At 35.4% G+C, this 25199-nt stretch overlaps 1 protein-coding gene across 1 annotated transcript in view; it reads left to right on the top strand.

Moving 5' to 3' along the window:
* The window catches only part of CACNA2D3 (calcium voltage-gated channel auxiliary subunit alpha2delta 3), a 397031-nt gene that overhangs the window by 68117 nt on the left and 303715 nt on the right, over window positions 1-25199 (top strand). Inside the window, exon 3 of the mRNA XM_042823539.1 lies at window positions 15344-15460. Within this exon, the coding sequence (XP_042679473.1) occupies window positions 15344-15460 (117 nt within the window). The remainder of the gene's footprint in view (window positions 1-15343; window positions 15461-25199) is intronic.

Genomic DNA, 25199 nt, shown 5'->3' with positions numbered 1-25199 from the left:
GTGGATAACTATTTTTACAAACTGAGTAATAGATTATGTGCATAAACATTTCATGGTAGATAAACACAGTGCATTTCTCATATTTGTCTGAATGTATCGCCGTACTTCAGAATGACAGGTATTTTGTGCTATTGCTACTTAAGAAGTGTTGCTGTAAATCTTCCTTGCATGTAAATTGTGCAAAGTACATTTTATGCCATTCGTTTCAGCTTTTACCCAAAATTCCATATTTCTTTCACTTTTCAGATATATACACAGAGCTCTGAATATGCAGTAATGGATTTAAAATAACCACTATTTGTCTTTTGAATTTTTATGTTTGAAGGTAACTAGGTAGGTTTTTAAGCAATTGCTTTAATAAACCTTTGCCTTTCATGCACATACACTGTATATGGCATAAACTTTATTGCAGGAATAGTGGTTAAGCTGCAGTGCAGTTGTTCACTGTATCTATTACTGGAATTCCTAGGGTTTACGATGATGCTTGAGATTACACAGTGCAAACGAAGACTGCTGGCAAGTCTTCAGAACAGAAACTAATTCCCAATCCTGACAGAAATTGTTCTTGGGATTGAAGTACTGGATTTTGTATAAATCTTTTTTTCTATCTGATCTGCAGGACTGATACCTGTAAAAGCAAGGTGGAAACTAATTACGGAAATATTATCAACTTTGTTTAATATCTTGAGAACATAGGAATTAAATGACCAGTTCAAGGTTGTGAAGAACTCTGTGGCAGATCTGGGAATTGAGCCCAATTCTTTTGAGCCCAAGGTTAATCTCTCAACCACCAGACCATTCTTTCTCTAAGAATATAGCCGTTATTATAACTCCAAATTTCACTTATGCTAATTTTACTGCAAAACCCAAGTCCCTGTGACTTGTATTTTCCATCACTGCCCTCAGAAAGAGGGGATTTGAAACTGCTTCTGGGAAGTTTTCTTGACAGTGAAGCAAAATAAGTGATTTTTGGTAAAATAACTGGTTTTTTTTTTTTTTTTTTTTTTTTTTCTTCCCAAAATGCCTTTAAATTTAGCTAGTGAGATTTCTTATACTGTCAGTGAGATTTCCTTTCTTCTGTTCACTTATGGTACATTGCTTAAAATTATATAGATCTTGTTTTTCCCAGAACTGTTACAAAGCATAGTTTTGAAATAAATAGAATGAAGAAATATATGTTAAATGAAGGCTGAACTAATAATGTGGTAGTTCAGTATTGTAAAATTTAAAGCCTCTGTAGCAGAACAGTGAGTATCAGGCTTGATTTATATTGTAGTCCACATTTTAAAGAATTCAAAGCCCTGTGCACAGGTGAAAAATGAAGCATAAGGATTTGCTGCCTGTCTAGAAGGTGCTTTATTATAGTGCAAAATACTGATTTCCTTAAATTAAAACTGTCGAAAATAAATGTGGAATAATGTGAGGGTTTTTTTTTTTTTTTTTTTTTTTTTTTTGGCAATTCAAGGTGACAAGTCAGGACTGATAAACACAAGACCAATAAGTAATTAGGAGACTAAACATACCTGCTACAAATGACTGGGAGCAAAACAGAAATGTTAAGTCTAAAAGGCTGTATACCTAATGAGTATGTGTTGTTTAGAAAAAAAATCTGCTCTTTTTATTACCAAGGTGTTTTTGAGGAATCTTGATTTTCAGATATACCTTCAAAGGTTTGGTCTGTTAGTTATACTGTTACAATATCCTACTGAGACAGAAATAAGTTTAACTTTTTGACTATTTATTCATTTATTTTCAGTTTATTTTTTTAATATATTCTAGCACTGGGTCATCTTAAACTGTTTCAGGAGACATTAAGTTTAAATATCATCAGATCTTTGTAAATATTTTACCGAGTGAATGAATAATATCTTTTAAATGTTTATACACCCTTTCAATACAAGAATGATAGTAATTTTGGCATCAAGTTATTCCTGTCAGACTGCTTTATTTTATGAATGAGGAAATGAAGATGGAAGTTAAAGTAATTCTGTGAGAAGAAAGCTGCAGTGCTGGGAAGACTGCTGGAGTGCTTAGATGAGTTTTTTTCCCAATTGCCACTTGGCAAATGCTTCTTCTTTGTCTCTAAGAAAAATGTGCAAAATAGGGGACTCTTTTTGTCCATGTACACCCAGCTAAAAGAACAACAAAACCCCTTGAATGAATCTCAGTTTCTGGAACCAGAACAGCTCTTCACGGACTACCTGCAGAAGTTTGGTTCCAGGAGTCATGGGAAGGGGATTTCTTTTCTAAATTTACTTATCTTTTTGTGTGTAGTTATAGTAAAAAGTATCATTTGGGAACTGTGTTAGAAAGAATTCCAGGCAAAGTCAAAGATGACGAGCTGATGGTGATCTTGACTCATTTGTTGTTATTAAATGTGTAAAATGTTTCTGCTTGTTAGTTAAATTATTATCTGGGAACAAAGACTTTTTCTGGGAGGATTATAGCCGCTGCGTGCTAATTAATGGAACAAAGAGTTGAGGGTTACAGAAGCAATAACAGTAAAATATCCAGGAACAGTTGTTGGGGACATTATTTTCCTGTCAGCTGTGCTGCTGTGTGCTTTGGCATTTCTCTTGTCATCCCACAGTAACCAGAGACTTCTGTGAGGGCCTCTCAGAAACATGCTGTGTTCTAGTCCTGTGGCTTTTCTTTTCCAGAGGGTAATCTTAGACACTGGGTCAACAGAACCAGATGGGGAGAAAATAATAGTCTAGTGCTGGTATTCTTAGTGGGAAGTTAATGGCTCACCAGAAGAGATAGAGGTTGGGTGATTTTGTAGCCACTAATTGAGGAATAAAAGTTTGTGGGGAAATGCGTCACTCTTCAGTAATATATACCTGGTGACTTTGGTATGCTCAGTCTTTTATGGCAGAAGATCACAAAATGTAGTGGAAAATATTTTCCCAGCTATCAGAGTCATCAAAGAGTTGTAATTCTGTAACCAATAGTTACCTTTTACAGGAAAGCTTGAACATAAGATAAAAAATTAGTTTGCTAAAAACTTGTGTTTTTATGTAATACTAACTACCAGAGTTTGAATATCCAACATTATTCAATTTCTGGTCCATCATCTTCAGTAACAACGGCTTCTTACTGGGGCACTGTTGGCTTTTTGCAGATTCCATACTATTTCACTTTTTGTGACACCTGAACAATTTCTACTTACTTAACCAAGTGGGTTCATTAAATTGCATACTTCTTATTGCGAACAAACTTCCATCAACCATGTCTCCTCTAAGTCTATTGCCAAAACTTTTCATTTGAAGTAAAAATGTAAATGGGCTGGAGTGAATGGAATATTTTCACGCTTTGACTTTTTGAAGGATGCAGTATTGACAGAAAGCTGTAGAGTTTACAGGAATCAAATCAGCATCCTTTAATGTAAGCTGTTACTGCAAAATTATCTGATTTCCTGCAATAAATGTACCTTCCTTCTTTGTCTCTCCCATAAATGTATAATTCTATTTTCCTCACTTGCAAGAAGCTAGCGATGAAGTGATTGGCAGTGTTCTTGTGCTTTGACTCTTAATCTCCAGTTGGAACAGGAAAACTTTGAAGAATGAGCCAAAACCAAATTTCTTACTATGAACAGTGATTTTTAGTCTGTTTTTGTTTGTTTTATTTTAAGACCAGAAAACATTCCAATTTTATCTACAGCACCTTTCAACATAGGCCTGCTCAGTGTGTTCTAGAGGCATCTAGAGACGTAAGATGGCATCATTGGTACCTTTATGGTATTGATAACACTCAGAAATCCCTACAGGTTTTGTTGATTATAAAATAGAAAAGTATTGCATGCAGCCTTTGCCTGCAAAAGATCATTTTCCGTTTAAAAAATCCCTTTAGATGACTTTTGGTGTAGATTATATATGAAAATGTTATGTAAGCCCATTTGGGGAGAAGAAACATACTGCTTGCACATTCCCAGCAACACTGAAACCAAGCACATCTGTACAAAGTCTTCTCCCTATTCCTGTCTATAGCTCTCAGATATCACTGTCTCCTAATGTGCATCTCAGCAGTACCTGTGACAGTAATCTTGAAGCTGCATTAGCCCTGCTACTCTAGAAGAAAATATGGTGGGCAACTGTTTTATCCTTCGACAGTGACTGGAAGACAGGAAAAGGCTCCTTTAGCTGATGATAGAAATACTGCTCCATGTATGTAAATTTTTGGATCTTATTCCTGAAATTAAGATCCATGAGGTATCTTGATCTTGAAAACAGAATTGTGTTGCTAAAAAGAAATGTGAAAAATGAGAAATTTATTTTGAACAAATCAAAGGCAGCATTCTTTCAGTGCCTTTTTAATTTTTTTTTTAAATTTTTTTGACTATTTTTTGACTGAAATGGAGCTCCTTGTTGATTTGCTTGGTGATTCCCCAAAACAGTGGTGAGTCCAAGGTTGTCTTTATTATGACATAAAATTTGCATTTACAGAACCCTTTCCAACTGTGATACTGCCATAATAACACAGGCTTTTTCAAAGGTAAGAATTTCGTGCAAATATTGAAAGTTAATTTGCAGTACATGAACAGTTTTTTAGTAATGGAATATGTAGTGACAGTACAAGGTAGAATCTAGTATAAGAAAAGCAGGTAGTCCAACCAGTGGATAAAATGGTGCTAGTGGATCGCTTTCAGTTTGGCTTTGAAAAAAAATAATGCTAGTGATCTTAGAAAGGCTTAAAGGTATCTTGTATCTTTGGGTATTGGCTATTATGCATTCAGGCACCTCTGGAACAAAGAAATGACAGTGAAATGGATGGCCAGGGTTTAACTAAGTAGGTGATGGTACAGATGAGGCCCGATAAGCTTAACACTTCATCTCTGTGCTGCCACTGCGGTTTGCGAGGAGATTAGAACTGTCTGACTGTGAGGAGGGCAAGCTCCACAAATTCACTCATACATGGCAGTTCTGTAATGAGGTGATACTTCATTCCTTAAACTACTGAACTAGAACTGCACAAACAGATGTATGCCTCTGGCAGTCCTGTGCACGCAGCACATGCTCTGTTCTACCTCCAAATGCAAACAGTGTCCAGTTGCCACAATTATATTTTATTGATGCACAATGTTTTATGTGTGTTCATAGCAATAAGGGACAAATTGTATTTTTGTGAAAGAAAGAAACCTGCAAATCAGTTCAGAATTTATTTATTGCCGAATGTAATTTGACAAGAATTTAAATATTTTACCTTCTCATTAGTTAGTATGATAAAATCTGATGTTGGAAATTAAAAGATGATCTTGCCCTTGGCTATATGCATTATTTCTTAGACAGAAAAGCTATTTCAGAAAGCTGAGGACCCTCATTTATGAATCTTTTACAGAGTTGCTGGTAAACAACCAAAGGTCTAGCTAAGTCTTAAAGATTTTTGAGTTTGATATTACTTTAATAAAATTGCTGAAAGCTGTAAGTGGCCACTGGCAACCTCAGTGATAAGTAGATGGCTTTAAGTACCTGGCTTATTCTGCCTGCTTCAGTAGGAGCCCTGTGATTTTAACTTAAGCGTATGTTAATTACTGCTGTCTAAGAGATGTGAATGCAGTTCACCAGGGTCAGTGCTTTGCGGTGAGCAGGGAGGAATTTATCAATAGATTGACTAGTCAGCTCATGCAATTCTGGTGGTTTCCGGGTTCTGAGGGCTAGGCAGTTGTGGGAAAAGAATATTTCTATCAAGCAATGAAGTAGTAATGGATTGCTGACTGCAGTTTGCTGAATATTGTCATGGAGACGTATCTTAACAATGGAAATTTTAATTTCTTTGTCTTTATGAACACATTAATGGCAGTTTAAGTTTTAAAGTTTGGTTTGTGCAAAAATAATACTTAATGGAATTCCAACAAAATGGCTGTTAAAACTCTGCTTCTCAGAATATAATAAAAGTATTTTTAAAGCCAGAGAACCAGGAGTTTTATCTTGTTTGCTCTTGCAGAGGCTGGCCGGCCTAGGGAAAGTCTCTTGAAATAACGGGACCACTTCTTTCCTTACAAAGAGAGATTGCCACTGCTAGATGCTGATCACTTAAACCTGTTCTTTTTAATTTTAAAATAGACATTATTTCATTAACCAGTGGAGCTGAATAGGACAAGCTAAGCCTCAATGTAAGTGAATATAATTTCTCAGTGCTAAGGCTTTCTGTTGCATTATAATGAACCAAATCATGCTTAAACTATGTCTATACATCTGTTTCCAGTAGAGTATTTGTTGCAGAAATGTGACTGTAGACATCGTCACTTGTTTATGATAATGAACATCCTCACTAGAAGAAGATACTGTATTTAAGGAAACAAGCACTCAAGTGGTTGTACTGCAAAACATCACTCAGTATACGCATATGTTCCTAAAACACAAGCTGTTTTCTGTAGATGTGTGCAAACAAAGTAATACTTTAAGTGCTTTAAGCATATGAACAGAAAAAATATGGTAGAGAGATACCACTATGTGTTCTCTTTCTAATTAGAAACTTTAATGTGATTAAAATGTTCCTTTATTAAGTTTCTCTTGTGTATGAAAGGAGAAAAAATAAATTAATTACAAACAGGAGAGCACACTGTATTCTTTATGACTTCATAGTATTGATTTGGCTATTATTCACGGCTTCTGTTCTCTGCTATGCAAATTGATACATCTTTAATTCTTAGGCACATTATCATCAATAGTGATCCACTGACAAGCAAAACGGAGCTCTTGCTGGATACTTTTTAGTACAAAAGCTCAGTGTCTTTTGATAAATGTTAGTTCATGCGTTCTATTATAGGCTCTTGTGTTAAATGTTTTATTATGTCAATAACCTACATGTAACACACTGTTTATTTTTGGCAAGATGAACACTATCACTAATGAGTTCCTAAATTACAGGAACATTTTCTAGTTCTACAAGAACCAGTCAAAACCTTGGTAAGCATTTCCATGCTTGTGCTTGTGGTATTGAATTAACTGTATGTAGAAAGCACAGTACATAGAAAATGCTGTAAATAAAATGAATGTCCCTCACACTTCATGTGAGGTTCAACTTGGTTCAACAAGAACAAGTGCAGCATCCTGCACTTTACTCATGAGGAACCCATCCAATGTGACAGGCTTGGGGTAGGGTGGCTGCCCAGAGAGGTGGCAGAGGAGTCACTGTACCTGGAGGTGTTTGAGAAATGTGTAGATTGGACAGTGAACAACATGGGTTACTGGATATTGTGCTGATGGGTTGACAGTTGGACTAGATGGTCTTAGACGTCTTTTGCAGCCTTCATGATCCTACAAATACATCAGATTTCACTTTAACAAAGTGTGCAGTATAGCTAAATGGTCAAAGAGAATAAAGATGTGGGCAAGATCTGTTGTACAGATTGACTAGTATCACATAACAATCTTTCAAAGGTATTTATTATATGTTGGATTGGGAATTGTTTAACAGTCGAACTCTTCATTTTTATTGCGTATTTACGTTTAGTTGTGGAGCTTTGAAAGAAATCATTGTGAATATGCCCTTCTAGACTAAATATACAGAAAAGTTACTCATCCTGTGCAGTTTCTTGGGAACTTTTACAAGTGACTGAAAATCACACAGGAAAGTGCAGAGCATCGTTGTCATGTAGTGCTTGTGATGCAAGAAAACAAATGTGCTTTCACACTTCCAGGCAGTGCCAAGTGCAATACTTCGGGTTTCCAAATTCTTAATTTTTATGGTTAGCCTGATAAATTCTTTTCAGGACATCAGCATAGAGACAAGATGGAGGTGGTCAAGTTTTCAGAGAGTCTGAGAACATATTGGCATTGCTGGCTTTGATACAACAGAGAGGAGTTTAAATTTTTGTGAAGGAAATCATTTTTCATCTTCAGTAATTATAGTGAAAAATTGGAAGCCTAAATTGGGATGCCAGGGTTCAGCTATTCAGAAGTGACTTTCTCTGTTGTAATTAGGAGAGTCCACTTTGATATATAGTGTTCTGGTATCTGTCTAAAAAACCAAAATCAATGTAAATACTTTTATCACGTGGATACAGAAAAGTGCAATGATGAGATATTGCAGCAGCAATCAATGCCATGTCCTTCATAGGGACAGTCAACGAATTAAAACCTGTTTAGAAGTTAATGTCAAAGGTACCACATAATACAAAGAGTAAAGGTTTAAAAGTATTATCTGAGCAGATGAATGCTAGCTCCAGAAAGCATTGCAAATCATGAGCAGATTTTCAGTTTCCCAAGGAGTTGAAATTGCATGTTTTTGTTTTGTTTTGTTTTCCTGAGGAAAAAATTACCCCTAGCTATTTTAAAAGACTGGCACCTTTTCATCTTGCCATGAGGTGTGAGATTTGTTACGCAATATTTCTCTTCAGGGTGCATTTTGTTTTTCTCTTTACTCCACCTTAATCTCTTGCTTTCTTCCTCACTCATTTTATTTTGTAACTAATTTAGGGGCAACTATGGAAGGTGAGGAGATGACTATCTAACTTGTTTTTTTGGAGTGGAAAATAGGCATTGTCTAATAAATGTATATGGGGATACTGATACCCAAAGCAGTGCCTGCGGATGAGACAGACATAGGTCTGCCAGAATGGAACAAAAAGGAGATGGACAGACACACTGATAAAAGGAAGCATAATGAGAAAAATGCTATAAAAAAAGCCCGATTGAATGAATTACCTTGTAGATGTGTCTTGTGACCTTTCAGCACAAAGCAAGCTATCTCTTTAGTTGTCCTTGTTTCTGGTAGCCATAAAGGCTTTCAGAGAAGGATGATGCAGTTTGATGTGCAAAAGAAAATGTTTCAGTATGTTGTCCCAGCTGAGAAATGGATGTAAATAGTAGGTTATCAGGTTCCCTGCTTCTCAATCAGCAGTGACTCAGATCAACTGTCCAAGATGAAAGGGCACATTCTCATACTTCTTCAGACTTTTGTGAGCAGCAGGTGAGATGTATGTGCTCCTAATAGTTGCTTTCACCTGAAAGTGGTGGCTTTCCTTTGGATGACATACCCACTGAGTTATACTGTGGTCCTTCAGATTTATACCTATGTTTTTTTTATTTCATGTTTTTAAGTATTTCATGTGAAATACTGCAGTGGGTTTTCAAGAGCACATCTATGGAAAAAGAAGTCTGTAGAACAGTTTCAGAATGTTCCTTTTTTGAGCTAAATGATGACTTGACATTCTCTTCTAAGACAAAATGAAGGTGTATATAATTACGAGAATAGGCCCTACAAGATAAATTTCTAAAGCAGCTTTTAATGATTGTTTTTAACTGGCTTTTAAAACAACAACAACAACAACAAGAAAAACAATACCTACACTTTTCAAGTCTTCCAGTGATAACAAATCTCCCAGGTAAGCTGAAAGCTGATCTTTGGTTACTGTGTAAAATGTATAACTCTGTGCAGCTGATTGTAGTAAAATAATGTACAACAAATGTTTCCATACTTCGCATTTCAAAGTGTACATTATTTTATGAAGTGGCTAAACTGGAGTTTGAGGTAGCAGGAGTTTCACCATAAGTGACAAAGGTTGAACAAAACAGGCTGGTGTAGAGTTCCTTGGAGTCATTTGGTGAAGTGAATAAAGATTTCCCTGTAGAAAAGAAAATGAGTATGCCATCACACTGGTCATTGCTGATGGATTTCATCAACACAAAGAGGTTCAGTAAAGGTTAATAGGAGTGTGTAATGTGGTGTAACACAAACTTCCAATTATCAAGGAGTTCTTTAATGTCAAGGTAAGGAAAAATATGCCATTGTGACTCGTACTTCCTTATAGATCAAGCTGGAGTTAATGATGTTGTCTGTGGTCTATCAGGCAGGGCACTGGAAGAGTAACCAAGAGAGCAGCTCTTTGTTGCTGTAAAGTGTTGTGGGACTTTGGGCATGTTGCTGAATTTATCTGTCTCAATATTTTCATGTACAGAATTGAGGTTGTTAGGCCCTTCTTTTATAAAGTATTCAGAGATCTGTGAATGACAAATCTTATACAGGCTTTAAACCAAAATGTTTTTGTTCATAAATTCTCAGCAGGCATTGGCTGCAAAGTAAGGACAAATCTAATATTGCTTGTTTTGTTAAGACATTAAATCTTGCTCCACCAAGTTCATTTTAGAGTGAGGAGGAGCAGGCAATAACTTAACAGCGATATTGTTTAAACAAAACTGAAAAAACAACCCCCCAAACCACCACCCTGAGATTATTGCAATAATGGAGAAATACAGAAATCTTTTACTGAGGAGAGATTCACAGATGAGTCTATCAAAGGAGTGCACCATCTGTAGTTGATGTCTCTGCTGTGGTAGTGCCATCTGAGTACCCTTCTGCTCAGTGGAAATGCTCCGATTCCCACACTCATGCACATATAATTCTGGAGACTGCTATTTCATTGGCTTCAAATTCAGGGTTACTCAAACAGTACGTATTTAATTAGTGACCCCTCACTTGTAATGAAGGATTTAAAGACTATGCTTTGTTTTTTTAAATCATCTGCAGGAAATTGCTCTGTGAACTCTTACATACAGAGCGGTTGTGTGCTAGTACGAAAGAGCACTGCAAGAGCTCAAGTGACAGAGGATTTGAGCTTTCCTGAGCTCTCCAAGTTTGTGTCTCACCAATTTGAACGTGATCATTGTTTTAAAATTTTACTGTCTTGTAGCTTCCCCACATTGAGGACAAGTTATATTCTTAGTTTTGATTCAAAATCTAGGAAGCATATTTTGCTAATAGTAAAAAGCCTCACTCTGTTCATATCTCCTCTGTCCTCCATAGAATTATTAATGGCAGCACATAGTGCAACTACATTGTCAGTCTGCTCCACAGTAATGGTGGGGTTGGAGTTTTATGACTAAAAGCAAAATAACTAAAAAATGAGTAAGAGTTTTAAAGCACCCTGAATAAATGCCATTTAAATTTTGTTCAGTAGAGCTAACAGCATGCATTTCAAAAATTCTTATATGAGGAAAACATTGAAAATTCAATATGAGCTTTGTGTGTGTGTTTCTATAATCTCATTTTACATTTGAAGTTTTGAGACTTGAACATCTGAATGTGTTTTTGGTTTGTGTTTTTTATGAATGACATCGAATAAACATTTTTTTTCATGGAAGCGATCAATTGAAATGTATCGTTCAACTTTCATTTGCATGTTGGTTCTGCTTTTCCTTTATAAAATAATAATGCACTCATATATCAACCTGCAATGTATGCGTGACAAAAACACTATCTCAAATAGCCACATTTATAATTATGTACAAATATGTGAGATATAGTTATGAATACTTCTCAGAGGCTTATATCCATTCCTAAATATGCAACACAGATTGCTTTTGAAGGCTTATTATAGAGTTGGCGTTGAGTAAATATACTTCTTTAATCAGAATGGTGGTGATATTTGCCTCCTCTGAAGATCACTGGGAGTGGAGGACTTTTCATCGTAGATGGTTCTGCCTGTATTCAAAGCACCCACATGTACAAAGAGTGATGCTGAGAGCTGCTTACAAACCTGTTAGTAACTTGAAATGTTTTGGCATACAACACAATTATCTGGATTTTGATAAAAGTTTATAGGTAGATACAAACAGGAACACAATTATCACATTTGTCCCAGAAGAAAATAATTCAAACTGTAGCTGATCTGTGGTATCTTCCTGAAGTTGTCTTTCTGCAAGAGAGTATTTCTTTTCCTCATTATTCACTCAATCTGTATTTTTTAAATTTAAATCATAATTAATGTTGTTATTGTTTATTTGGCGTTTGTTATACTTCAGTGCCAAATGCTTGGATTGCATTAAGTGATTCAGACATGTGTTTCGTGTGGACTCCTTTATGGTATGCTGATTTTAGATGAATGCTTACCATGCAAGTGGGGGGAGGAAGGAAAACAAAACAAAAAAGATTCCTAAACTAAATCCATGAATAGCATCAGAAGTTCTGGCAGTGAAGTGCTGTCTGTCTTTGCCTGGTACTTATGTGAAATGATGTGGCAAAACAGATATTGCAGAAATAACTCATTTTTTGTCTGCTGTGTCAAATGATGAATGTTCATGTCTCTGTGGAGAATTTCTTAGCAAATGTGGATTTTGCTAACAAAAATAAACAAACCAGAAGTTGCTTAGTTGTATCTGCTCAGTCTTCTTGACAACTGGAAGACTGCTTATCGAAAGAAATGTCCAACCATGACTTTAACTTTTGATACATTTTTGTGGAAAAATCAGTTATTTACAGTTTACATTTTTGACAAAGGAGAGAAAATGGCTGATTTAAAACATTGTTTGGAAGAGTTATTCAGAGTGACTATATGAAGGTAGTTTGCAACTAAGCAATATAAAGGATAACCCAGGCCAAAAGCTGAGTATTTTCCACCAGCATTTTCCCAGTAGTTTTTTCCTTAGGACTGTGCCAGTAAAATTGCAATTGTTTTTTTCAGGATTACATTAAAATAAAATAACTGTATTTTAAAATTTGTTTGAATTTATTTTGAGTGAACATCTGCGTTGTTTTAGCTAATTTATTTAAATTAAAAGCAAATGTATACTCTAAATTGTAGTGTCAGGAAAACTATGAAACCCTGAAGATCAGACAGCAGTAGGAGTGATGGGAGGAAGAGGATCCATTATTAATGACTTTTTTTGTTGCAGATTTATTGTGTTGGTTTTTTCATATCTGCTTTGATTTAGATTTCTTGTGTTCATACTTTTGTTGGTCAGCATCTTTCTAGACTCAAACAAAATTACCATCTTCCAGAACATTCAGTACTGAGAGGAGGTTCATGGATATGCACGAATGAAGCTGGCACCTCTCCCCTCCATGAACAGTCACTAGAGCAAAAGAATTCTAAAACCAGATGCTATTCTTTCTGGCCACATCATTTCTGCTGTCTTTGAACCTTCCACTTATGGCTGAATAAATAACAGAATTGTTTTTATGGCAATGAAATTCTGAATATATAATACATATTAAGTAAACACCTCAGTTGCCAAAGTCTTGCAGATCAAGTAAATACTCCTGGCTTGTTGCAATTGCTCTTTAAGTTTTCCTACAATTGGCTGGATGAGCACTATGCAAGATGTGTGGTCTTTTGTTGTTATAATTTAAACAATATCTCTTTCTTCCCCTATATATTTTTTTTTAATGCTGGAACTTTGGCTTTAAGTTAGGGAAAAATGAATCAATGTACTGAGTAGTATCACACTTATTTTGAATGGAAACGACTTGTTAATTATCAAATAACAGAAGTTACTCAAAATTGAGAAATTTGAGTTTTTAATATGTTTCCTCAGTAACCTAAGATACTATATGATGCAATTCTCTGTGGCTAGAAAATGTTGACTTTCATTCTAAAACGTAATTTTCCAACAAATGCAGTGAATAATCTGATTTTCTCCACTTAACGGCAAAGCTTAAATCAATACAACTGGAGACCTGAAAACAGCCTCTTGAAGGGATGTATTTTAGAATACTTTCTAAGAATTCAAAGATCAATACTGCAGGGAGCAGTTTTTATCAGACTCTGATATGTTGAACATGACCTGTGCAGCTTGAAATAAATGAGTCAAATTTGTACTTAGTCCGTTGACATAATAAATATGATGTTCATAGCAGTGCGTTTTGTCACTTGTTTTATATTCTCCAAAGCTTCTAATCCTGTAGGACATGAGCAGGCTTTGAGATCATTAATTAACTGGGAGTGTTTTCAATTTACTGTTAATCTAGTCCATTTTATCACATTTCATTGCAGTAATATTTACCTCCCTGTTGTTTACTGCATTCTATTGTTTTCTCCAATAATCGCAAAAAAAGATTAATTTATTTTAGACAAATCACCAAGCTATCCTATATGTCTACCTATCTATATTTCAGAATGGATAATAGAAGTTGAGCTGAATTTAGTAGTGGACTTGCAGAGTTGAAATAAAAATGTTTTTAGGCATGTGGAAAAAAAAGGCTAGAAAGGGGAAAAAAAAAATCATCCTGCTTTCCTCCAAAGAACAAAATGCAGGCAGTCTGCTTGAAGCTTCATAAATATTACAAGATTAATATTAAAGTCTGAAATAAAATAATCTCATAGTAGGAAGCAATGTAAAAGTAAATAAATTAATTACCGGAATAGGAAAATTACAGAATACGAAAATTCAATATCCTAAATATTTTTGATGATATTGTTAACCTTCTTATGGCATAGTCTGCAAATGATATTTTATCAAATTTTCCTATCAAAACATGCATGCAAGCTTTTACAGATAAGTATTCAGATTAAAGCTGGTTCAAAGTGTCATTTGCCTTGAAAATTAATTGAAAGAAATGAGAACAATATGCATAGGAATTCTCTTACAGTAAATTCCTTTCTTCTGTCACCTGCCAGGACATGACTGGTCCTTGTTCATTGTTTTGATCACTAAAATGTTCATCCTGATGCTTTTAAGCTATTTTTCTTCTATCTCCTTATTCTTCCTTCTCTCTAATGTTGCATATGTTTTGGAGAAAATCATTATTGCAAAGGCAAATGTTCTTCATGAATTTACTTAGTATTACTGTCTCGGCACTTAGAGTAAAAATATAGTGGAGTGACGTGAGTAGGAGAAACAGTCTCTGTATTAAACACCTTGAAATTTGGCTCCAGAGAATATTACACTTTTTTTTTTTTTTTTTTTTTTTTTTTGTACATTATATTCTTACAAGGTTCACTTATAAACACTGATTAAAAAAACGGTTGTTTTGCAGAAAATAAAGAGGATAAAAATTGAATGTATTTTCAGTCTAAGAGTTATGTTGTGAAAGAGACCATAAGTTAATGCTCACCCATATTGTGCAAATGATGCTTTGCATTCAAATAAGGGCACATATTTCCATGGTTTGTTGGCGGGTTTTCCTTGCAAGGAAAGTTAAGGACATGTAGACATGCTTATAATGTAAGTATTCCTAATCTAAGGATTTTGTAAACCACATAAAATAGATATTTGCAGGATCTTCATTGGTGAAGGAGGTTTCTAAATGGCGAAGACATATGTGTATCATTGGTTTAAAATACTTTTGAATGGAATACAGAGATTTTTTTCTTCAATATTTTGATGTTTGGTTGTCTGGAGGGGTAATTTAACTGTTGTGAAGGAAAATATATTCCTACTATGCATAGCATAAATATTTCTATTGTATTTTCTTAGCAGAGTTCTGATACTAACCCCATTGTTTCTTCTGAATGTCAGTGTCTTTCTGCCTAGCAGCATTCTGTCAACAAATAAACATCAAATAAGTAGAGAATATCAGCAACAGCATAAAAGAAACCAATCATTAGTTGTCAAAATTTCAACTGGTTCCTTGAATAATTTTTTCCTTAACTCTTTTTTTTTTTTTTTCTCATTTCTTCCCTCAGAAATACAAAGAATATGAGAAAGACGTTGCAATAGAAGAAATCGACGGCCTTCAGCTTGTGAAAAAGTTAGCAAAGAATATGGAAGAAATGTTTCATAAAAAGTCTGAAGCTGTGCGGGTAAGCAGCAGAGCTGTCTGATATTTCATTCTCTAATGTCAAACTAAGCATGGAATTTAGGCTCTGCTATGGAAGATGTACAAGCAGTTGAAAATGAAATGGAAACACTAAAGTTTTTTTAGAAGTATTTTTGATGCGGAAGTATTTTTAGAATCAGTTCTCCAGAGAACATATATAAATGTTTTATAGCATCAATAGATAAACACAAAAGTGTGTAGCAAGGTTTGGACTACCTGTTTCCCATATGGATTGGTAAGCTATCACTTGTGTTTGGTAAAATGTATCTGTTACAAATGGTTGTGCATTATTATATTAGAATTCACATAATCAAACCAAAGCAGACTTCATATTATTGCTTTCTAGTACAAAAATATTACTGGGAGAAACTTCTGATTTCAATAGCTGTCCTCTAGATCAAATCGAGAAAAAGTTGAAATGCTTTTATTTGTGGTAAGTAGTACATAGCTGTAAAGGCAACTTATCAACAGTCTACAGTAGCTACCTACTGTATGTACTTCTGCAGGCCTGAGTAGTTTGTTTTTTTTGTAACACTTGTCCTACAGAATATCAGGTATTCCTGTTCTACTCTTCATTTTACATTATTCTTTGAAATTTAGGTGGCTGCCTATAACTGTAGTTCCTGTTGTATCAGCAGTGTTGATGAGCTGACAGTCTGCTGTGGTGATGCTTTGTGCTGTCATCTACCTTGCTTTTGGTCATATGTCTGTTCGGTTGAGATGGAGGTCTCAGCATCTAAACTGTGAAGCTAAAGGCATCACCCAAGGAAGGGAATTCCATTTGCGTAGCTGCAAATACAATTCAGCCTTTCATTTTTATTTTTAGTGCAAAAGGGAGGAAGGAATTTGGTGTTCTTTTAGAGGCTGAATTTTCTGGGTTGGCAGCAAACTAAAACATATTTCAGCTTGTAAACTGAGCATACTTGGCAGGGAAGCAAAGAAAGACAAAAAACATGGAAACCCCACAGTGGCATTTTAATGTTCTGTTTTTCAGAGGGAAAACTGCACTTTAAGGTACATGCAACAGCTTCCAGAAGCCTGCAAGTTGCCTGCGGAGGTACACTGATTATATAGGGATGGTTTTCCGTATTCTCTAGAGAAAACCAGTGCCCTGATGTTGTAAAAATGTCCAAAAGTGTTAGAGCAGTGATCCTCTAGAGCTAGAAGTGACAGCAAGCTCTGTAGAGTGGAAGAGAACACCTTTTCTATAGGTGTGGAGCTCTGCGGGGAAGAGCACTTGTTCTCTCAGTTACAGCTTTATAATGAATGTTTTCCAATGGCGGTGAAGTGTATAGAGCTGCTTTGGCCTCTTCACATAGATGGAGTTTTTCCACTCCTCAGGGAGGAAAATAAGCAACCAAAGCTTCCTGCACCGATATAGGCTATTGTGCTCTGTGTAAATCTTAAAGCACTTGGATAGTGCTATCTGAACGAACTTCAGTGCCAAAATAGCCCGACTGATATCTAGAATGTTCTTAGGACAGTTTCCATCTTTGGAAAAGCGTTTAGAAGCTTGGTTTGAACAGGGATGCTTCATTTTAAAGTTAATTTCTCTAGCATATCTTTCAGGAAAGTTACTTTTTGCAGAAATACAAGACAGGGCTCATCTGAGGTGGTTCTTTGTGGGAGTCAGAGATGGAATGGGTGACTGCCCACGCTCTGGTAATAAGTTCAAAACCTGCAAGAGTTCCATTTGACATTTTACTATTTTTTTACTATTACAATTTACTATTTTTTGTCCTGATAAGTTTTGACCAGATTCTTTCTTTGGCACATTACAGCTCACTTTCTTATGCCTGTAGAAGTGAGAAGAGAATTGCAAAGCATATATAGGACCTATTCTACAGTAAGACAAAGCTGTGCTGAATTCTGCCTCTAATACGGTAGAGTTTTGACCTAAACTTTGAGTGGAAATGTTCTGAGCACTGAAACCTAGATATTAGATTAATCTTTTAGGTGATTAGGGGTTAATATCTGGTAAGTAGCAAATGAAGATCAACTCCTGCCCAAGGAGGTTGTGGATGCCCCATCTCTGGAGGCCAGGCTGAATGTGGCTCTGGGCAGCCTGGTCCGATGGTTGATGACCCTGCACATAGCAGGGGGGTTGAAACTCAGTGATCATTGTGGTCCTTTTCAACCTAGGCCATTCTATTCTATGATTCTTAAATATCATTCAGCCTTAGAAATGTGGGGCAACAATTGAGAAGAAATGCGTGTCACTCCAGACCACTGGTTGAATTAGCTACAGGTAGATCATAATCCATAGTGTAGAGTAAAGCACTTTTTAAATGAAGCACTTTAATCAATGCACTTTCTCAGCTTTTAGCATATGCAGCAAAATCTGACAACATTTCAGGAAGCTGCAGTCCTACAGAATGTTTGATTTGTGAAATAGGTCAACAAGAAAGATTAGGAGATACAGAAATAGCATAGCATGGAAGGGTCATTTTTTTTTTGTTTTCTTTTTTGCTTTTTTTTTTTTTGTTTTTTGTTTTCTGTTTTGTTTTGCTTTCTACTTTCAAACACATTAACTTGTTCTGAGGTACTAATCACTACTGGATTCTCTTCTCCCTCCTACTCATTTATAGTCTGGTTGAATTTTTATCTTTGTCTCATTGCTTTTCATAGTGATTAGTTGGTTCAATGTGATTTTATCATATTCATCCCATTTGAATTACCCTTCACTATGCAATTATCCTATCACAGAATGTCCTATTTTTGTGCTGTCAGATACATAAAATAAATGGAAAACTGAAAGTGCTAAACCAATTATGTAACCTTTTGTCATCTACTTACTGATGGAAACCCTTGCAAGCAACTCCCCCTACTCCCAGTGTTCACTATTTACATTAGATTTATGTCAGATCAGGATATTCCTTTTAACTGTTTCTTTCCTAGCACTGCTCTACTTAACGAAATTTCAGACAGGCAATTTGCAAATCTCATTTTTAAATATTTGTGACAGGGTTTGTGTTAATACCGTGGACGAATGGTTTTAATTCCAGATTGTTAACGCTTACCTTTGGTTATAACTGGCAAATGCAGAGGTAAAACTACGGCATTCTGATTGGGAAAAAACGTCTTATTGCCCATAAGGTGGGACAAGTGGAAATATTTCCTGAATAGTTTGACAGTAGGTTTAATTTTACAGCCAAACCCAAGTAATCAGTTGGAAAGCATTGTGCAGTCCAATGTCACTTGTGATATTTCTTCAGCCATCTTTCCTGGACTTTTACTGATTTCAGTCAGGGGAAATGGGCTTGCTCAGACTTAATGTAAAGTTAGCTGTGAGGTTTTTTTATTTTAAGATTTTTAGGAGGTATCATGACTGTCTCCAGTCATTGGAAAATGAAGAGAATAGAGCACGATAGCATGGTGCTTACAGACAAAGGTCTATTTTAAGAAACTTAGTGGCAGAAAAGAGGTAGAATTAAAACTATTCATTCGCTGTTTTTATTTTTTTCTAGTTAATGCTGTCATAGGAATAAAAAAAAAGGCAAAGAAAAGAGGGAAGTGAAAAATAGTAGTATGATATATAAATTGTTAGGGATTTACTTATTTTTTTTAAAGCCAAAATTAATTAGCAAGGTAGCTAAATTTTCATTTTCAATAGTATCATTCTTCAAGAAAAGAGGATCCTATAAAAATGGTTGTTGATTTACTTCTAAGATGGTGAATCAAATGTTAAGGATTATTTTTCTTTCAGGTAACTACCACCACTACAGTGGAAAATAAAAATAAAAGAATATTTTATTAACTTTCTACCGTAGCTACCTGGTGTTCATTGTGGAGCTGATTCTCATTATAACTGTGCTGTTAAAAGTAATTGCTGTTGTACAGTAATTCAATTTCAGTGCATTCATGCATCAGTAAGCCAGTGGGGTTTATCTCGAGAAACCCGTGACTTTAAAGCTTTTTATCATGAAATTCCACATGCAGAGAAATGATCTTCCAAGGTGTAGAATATCAGCATTAACATTTAACAAACATTTAAAATGAGGAAAAATAGATTTTTATTTTTCGTCACAGGTGCTTTTTACACCCGTCTTCAAACTGTTTTCATATACTGTTAGAGCTGTATTGTTCATACATGGATTCAAATACACATTACACTTTTTTTAAAATGTTTATGCTTATTCATATACTGTCTGTTTGCACATTTTATTTTATGGATGTGTACGTAAGTGTGAGTACATACCTTTAAACACATTGAGGTTTACATATGTAATATTAACAGATGCAGTTTATTGATTTGCATGTGTGTGTGCATGAACTAAGTAAGCAATATGTTAAACTCCAACATGCTGCCTGACAATTACTGATGACCCTGATCAATAAATCAATTTTGTTTTGTATATGTATATATATATATGCACAAAGGCATTCATGCAAATTATAATTTATGTTGGGAGGGCAATATAAGCTTGCTTAGATGAACATAGTGCTGTGAATATACACATTTTTAAGAAAACTAATACTGAATAAGCTAGCCAATGAATGTAGCTTTACTTACAAACTGCCCACAGGTACTTTATTCTTTCCTTGACAGCATGTAGTATTTAACTTTTCAAGTGTGTTGCTTAGAGGGGAGCGCGTCCCCATTTGATCAGACACATTGATCGGAGAAGGTGGTGTTTGTTTTCTGGTTGGATAAGGGTGGTATTTAGAATTGGATTTGGAGTTAGCTCTACCAACTGCTTAAACACCCTTCCATTCAAAGAGTTATTCCAGTCATTCACTTTAATGCTTCCAAATGATGTCACTGGAATCACACAAAAAGTAATGACTGAAAATTAAATACTAACAAAAATTAGAAAGTTACTATTATTTTACATTTGCTTGTTAGTTTTGAATAAGAAGTTTTTAATATAAAGTTTTGGGAGCTTTTTTGGTTTTCTTATGTGTAGGTTGTTTTCAGTGTCTTCTTCACTTGAGATTTATTGACTACTTTTCCACAGTTTGCATTTGTCTTCTGTCACTTTCGATAGATGTTAAATCCTTATGGGTGTTACAGAGTGTGGCCTCACTGATGAAAGTTAGAGAAAATTCAATCATAAGAAAGGCTTGGAGATTAGAGGAACCTAAATGTTTTTGTTTTGGGAAGCTAATTGAACTAATGATGTGTAAAAACAAGAAATATTATGATAAGATGATGTATTGAAAATGGATGCCTTCATCAAGACAAAAATCCAAATAAAAATAATAAGAAGCAAAAATAGCAAGACTCAGCTACCTTTTAAATCGAGGAAACAGAAGATGTCCCTGTTATGCCAGTATGCCAATTCAGAGCATTTACTGAGGACAGGACATTCCTGAATGGTGCTATTTTTCATCTAGATTGTATACTGTTAGATTGTGTATTGTTTACTTGTGGTTGAAACATATTGGCTTCCAACAATATATAAAGAAAAAATTGAGGCTACAGTGAGCAATATTCCAGCGAGTTTTTGAACTGGTATTATTTTTAAGAGACTATTTTGAATGTGCACTTTCTACAGTGTCCACTGTGGGTTTTATTACTGTTATTTTTATTCTAATTTTCTATCACTTAGATCAAAGCTAGATTGAGAATGACATTCTTGAGAAGGAAATGGTCGTCGATATTTCATATTCATATAATAGAAGATGAGAAGGTCCTACGTTTCAAAGCTTATTACTTTACAGGCCTAGCTATATTAAAATGTATAATAAACACATTTCTACTGTCCATACTGTTCCCTCATCAAGCTAACTTGCATCTGTAGAAGTACAAAGGAAAATGAATATCAACATACACTACTTAAAGCTGTGCTGCTCAATGGGTGCTGTTCTGATCAACAGATGAAAAAAAATATATAGAAATTACTGAAGGAAAAATTTGTAAATGATTATGGGTGGAAGGAGATTATGGTGAATCATCCCAATGTCACTATAAGTAGTTTCAAATAAATAATGAAGACAATGTAAGAGATAGCTACAACTGTGTTAATTACTGGCAACAAATTAATACTTTTCAGCAGTATTTTTGCACTCACATTTAGTGTTTTAATTTAATTGTTGCCAGTTATTTCTGCTATCATCTGAATTTTGCTCACAGTTTGACTGGTTCTTCATATGTAAGCGTTGAATTTCTGTTCTGAAAGCATTAAGGGCTTTACTTAATTTTTAGCAAAGTAGACTACACTGGAAGATAATAAGATGGTTAATAATCCACTGACAGACTATTTAGAAGCATAAAATGTAGTAATCATAACTTGAAGAATATTTAGACACATTTAATATTTTTCTTGTTTGCTACCGTTCCATTTAACATTTGCTTTTCTTGATGTGCAGAAACTGAGATCTTCAAGAAATATAGTATTAGCAAGCTTATTTAGTTCAGTTCAGGTAGATCACATATTGCTTCTTTGCTTTTGAATTCTCTGAGTTTTCCAACATGTATGTATATTTATAGACAGGTATTGCTGTGACTTCTGAGAGATAATAAATAAATAAATCATGAAAATCATTATTTCATTCTCATTGAACAGCCAGTAGGATTCTCTTAGCCTACATTCCTATTACGGAACTGCAGCCTGTCCTTGGGTACGTTGCAGGTGAATGAAGGGGAAAGCAGCAATTAGCTGATTGCACACCTGTGCTACAGAGAAGCTGGGTGCTGTGGGAGCTGGGAGCTCTGTCTGAAGCACTGAATCAGAGCAGGGAGCTAAGGGTATTGACCAAATCTCTGTCTAAATCTAAAATTTCTTAAAGCCTGGTTTAATTGAGACTGTGGAAAACTGTTTGACTGGAGGATGACAGGGAGAGAGAAACAAAACCTGGCTAACTCAGTTGTTTGCCTTTTCTCACACGTACGAAGTTTGAATGTTTAGTTTCCATAGAATGGAAAGAAAGCCAACAAGAACTTCACTGAGATCCTTCACTGTCTGCTTGGTCATTTATTTTTAATAGTTCAGGAATGGCTTCATTACAACAACTAGGAAAGTCAAAATAATTTTGTTTTTCAACCTTTCTTCATTGATCAGAAAGAATTTTCTACTTTCAGCCTTTGTATTAAGGGTAGAAACTATTAATTTGGTAAATCTATTTTTAAGGAAAGAACAGTGGTTTGTATGATTATTTTTAGGAGATTTGAGGAATATGTATCTCCTTAGATTTTTAGAGTCACGTACATAATCTGGCACATGGTGCCTCCAGGAAGCATCTCCTGTATATACCAACTTGTATGGTACTACTGCAGATCTGAAGCTCTCGTTCTGCTGCAGCTTGAAATAAATACCCAAACAAAGTAAACTTAAACTGGGCTTTGAATTTTGTCTGTCTTTAAAACTCTAGGCAATTTGTCTGCTCAATAAAACCAATCTAACTAGTCCTAGCGAATTCAGTGAATTTCTTATGCAACTTTAAATTTAGGGAAAAAAAACAAAAAAACACAAAAAAAGTCTTAAGCACGAGGAAAGGGGAAAATGAAGAGAAATCTTAAAAGCATTTTATGCTGGAAATGATTATGATAGTTTTATCCTTACTGCTGAGAAAAGAAGTGAAAAGTATTTAAAGATAGTGCTTTCAAATCTAAAACACTTATCTGAAAATACAGGCAGAGAGAAAAATCAAACCAGACACTTCACAGAATAATTCATTTATTAAACTTCACTGCAAAAGTATATAACATTAAATGTTTGCCATCAACAACATAAAATAGCTTTTCTCACAGCAGGAACAAAAAAGTAAAGTAGGTTTGGAAGAATAAACTAGGAGAGGTTGGCCTTATGTATCCTTCTTTCTTATCACTGTTTGGAGAATTACCGTATTTTAATATTTAACATTATTTTAACAAAAACAGTTGTATTTTCAACTTGATGTTTACCATCTGAATTATACATATCACTTCAAAGTTTTATATAGTGTGTTTAATTTCACTTGTATGTCACCTGTTCCATTATTTACAATTTTTAGTTCATTTTTTTTTAACATATCATTAAATCTATTTTTTGGAATGATAAACACTATTGTCAGATGTTGTAAGCATGACATGACAATGTAATTAAAAAAAATCAGGTTCAGCTCACTTAGGTTGTTTGCTGTTACATATTATTAATTGACTACTTTAAATACTCTCTTGAGAGAATACCCCATGGCCTGCAGTGCTGTTTGTATAATATTAGCCTGTTTTCTGCAACATGACACGCATTCAGTGTAATGCTCACATAATGAACAAAGGTAACTTCTTGGAGAGAACCCTCTGGGGCATGCCCTGTGCTTGTCACAGCACAGCTGCTCATGCTGCTGTCTTTTCCATTACAAGATCTGGAAGCAAACTGGTAGCAAATTTTTGGTGATTGCAGTCTACATCTTTGTCGGCCCAAAACTGTTGTAGGTTCTCTTCCACAATAGCACATTTCAATGAAACATGCTCTAAGGAGAATCTATTAGTATTTTTTAAGGAAATTTACTCTTGGCTCTGCTCTTGCTTTACACTTTTGTATGGAAACTGTTGAGTCCTGGCCTGAAGCACTGATTGAGCACCTGGGGAAAGGACCCGGCCAACACTGGGTGCACAGGTGAAGGCAATTTAGTGTTGGGTGCACAGGTGAAGGCAATTCAGCTGTGTCACGGAAGGAGTGGAGCCTGGATGCACCTCTCTTAGACCTCATTTAAGGGCTGACTGCGACTGAGGAAGGGTCTCTTCCTGGAGATTCCTCCTTTGTGCCATTTTGCTAGCCTAGATCTTCAGAGATGGGTGAGTGCTTTTACTTTCTCTTTGTAGTACCTTTCTATCCTGCCAGTCCTTTTGCCAGTACATCTCCTGTGTTACCATTCCATCACACTGGTCTTTCTATTGTTCTAGCTTGCCATGCCAGATCAGCCAGGTGCTATGGCCCAGCCAAGATGGCTGCAGGAGCACCATAGAAAGGGAATGTCCTAAGGAAAGAGCTGAGGCAAATTGGTTTTGCAACTTTCAGTAGTTAAAATTAATCTTTGGCATATTGATGAATACTAAGAAAAAAATCTCATTCTATTTGTTTTGTTAACATTGAATTTTTTAATGATCCTAGCCTATACTCAGATATGCTTGCAAATTGGTGCTGGGTTCTATGATTGAAGGATTATTTAGTGCAATAACGAACCCAAAACCCTAAGCTGGTAACCTAAAAGAGTCTTTCTTTTCCTTAAATAAACTCAGATTTTGTTCATTGCATGAGGTGAAAAGCCCATGTGAAAGGAAAGCAGAGGACGGAGACAGGAGTGAGCCACATCAATTAAATTTACTTTGGGTTTTAATTTCTTTATTCACCTTATTATGTGACTTAAAACCACATCAAAATATCATCCTATCTGATTAGATGTGTGTCAGGTACTCTGGTGAATGCCCCAGTGTTTAGGGAAGTTTCTGATCATCTGTGTGCAAATCAGTTGCTTCAAGCCTGATATTCCATATTGCATGCTGTACTAGCAGGTTAGCATCTCCTGTTCCAACTCATTTGTAGAGCATCAATTTCTTCTGTGTGATAGCTTCAGGAAGTTGAACTCTTGAGCTCAAGATGTAGAGTTCTGATTGAAAGTGTTTTAAATTAAAAAAACTGAAATATCAGGGAAAAACCTTGAAAATTCACTTTCTCTGGGAGCAAGGCAGAAGTTTACTCTCCTGCTGAATGAAACGACTTTCAGTTTTGAGGCTTTTGCTAGACAGATGGGCAATATCATCAGCGCAACATAAACCTGCTCAACCCTGAATCTCATGG

This window comes from Centrocercus urophasianus, unplaced genomic scaffold (assembly GCF_019232065.1).
Source record: "Centrocercus urophasianus isolate 14NV4802_14NV808 unplaced genomic scaffold, USGS_Curo_1.0 seq_22, whole genome shotgun sequence".
NCBI classification, from domain to species: domain Eukaryota; kingdom Metazoa; phylum Chordata; class Aves; order Galliformes; family Phasianidae; genus Centrocercus; species Centrocercus urophasianus.
Note: the sequence above shows the minus strand (reverse complement) of the source record. Positions and strands in the feature narration are given on the sequence as shown.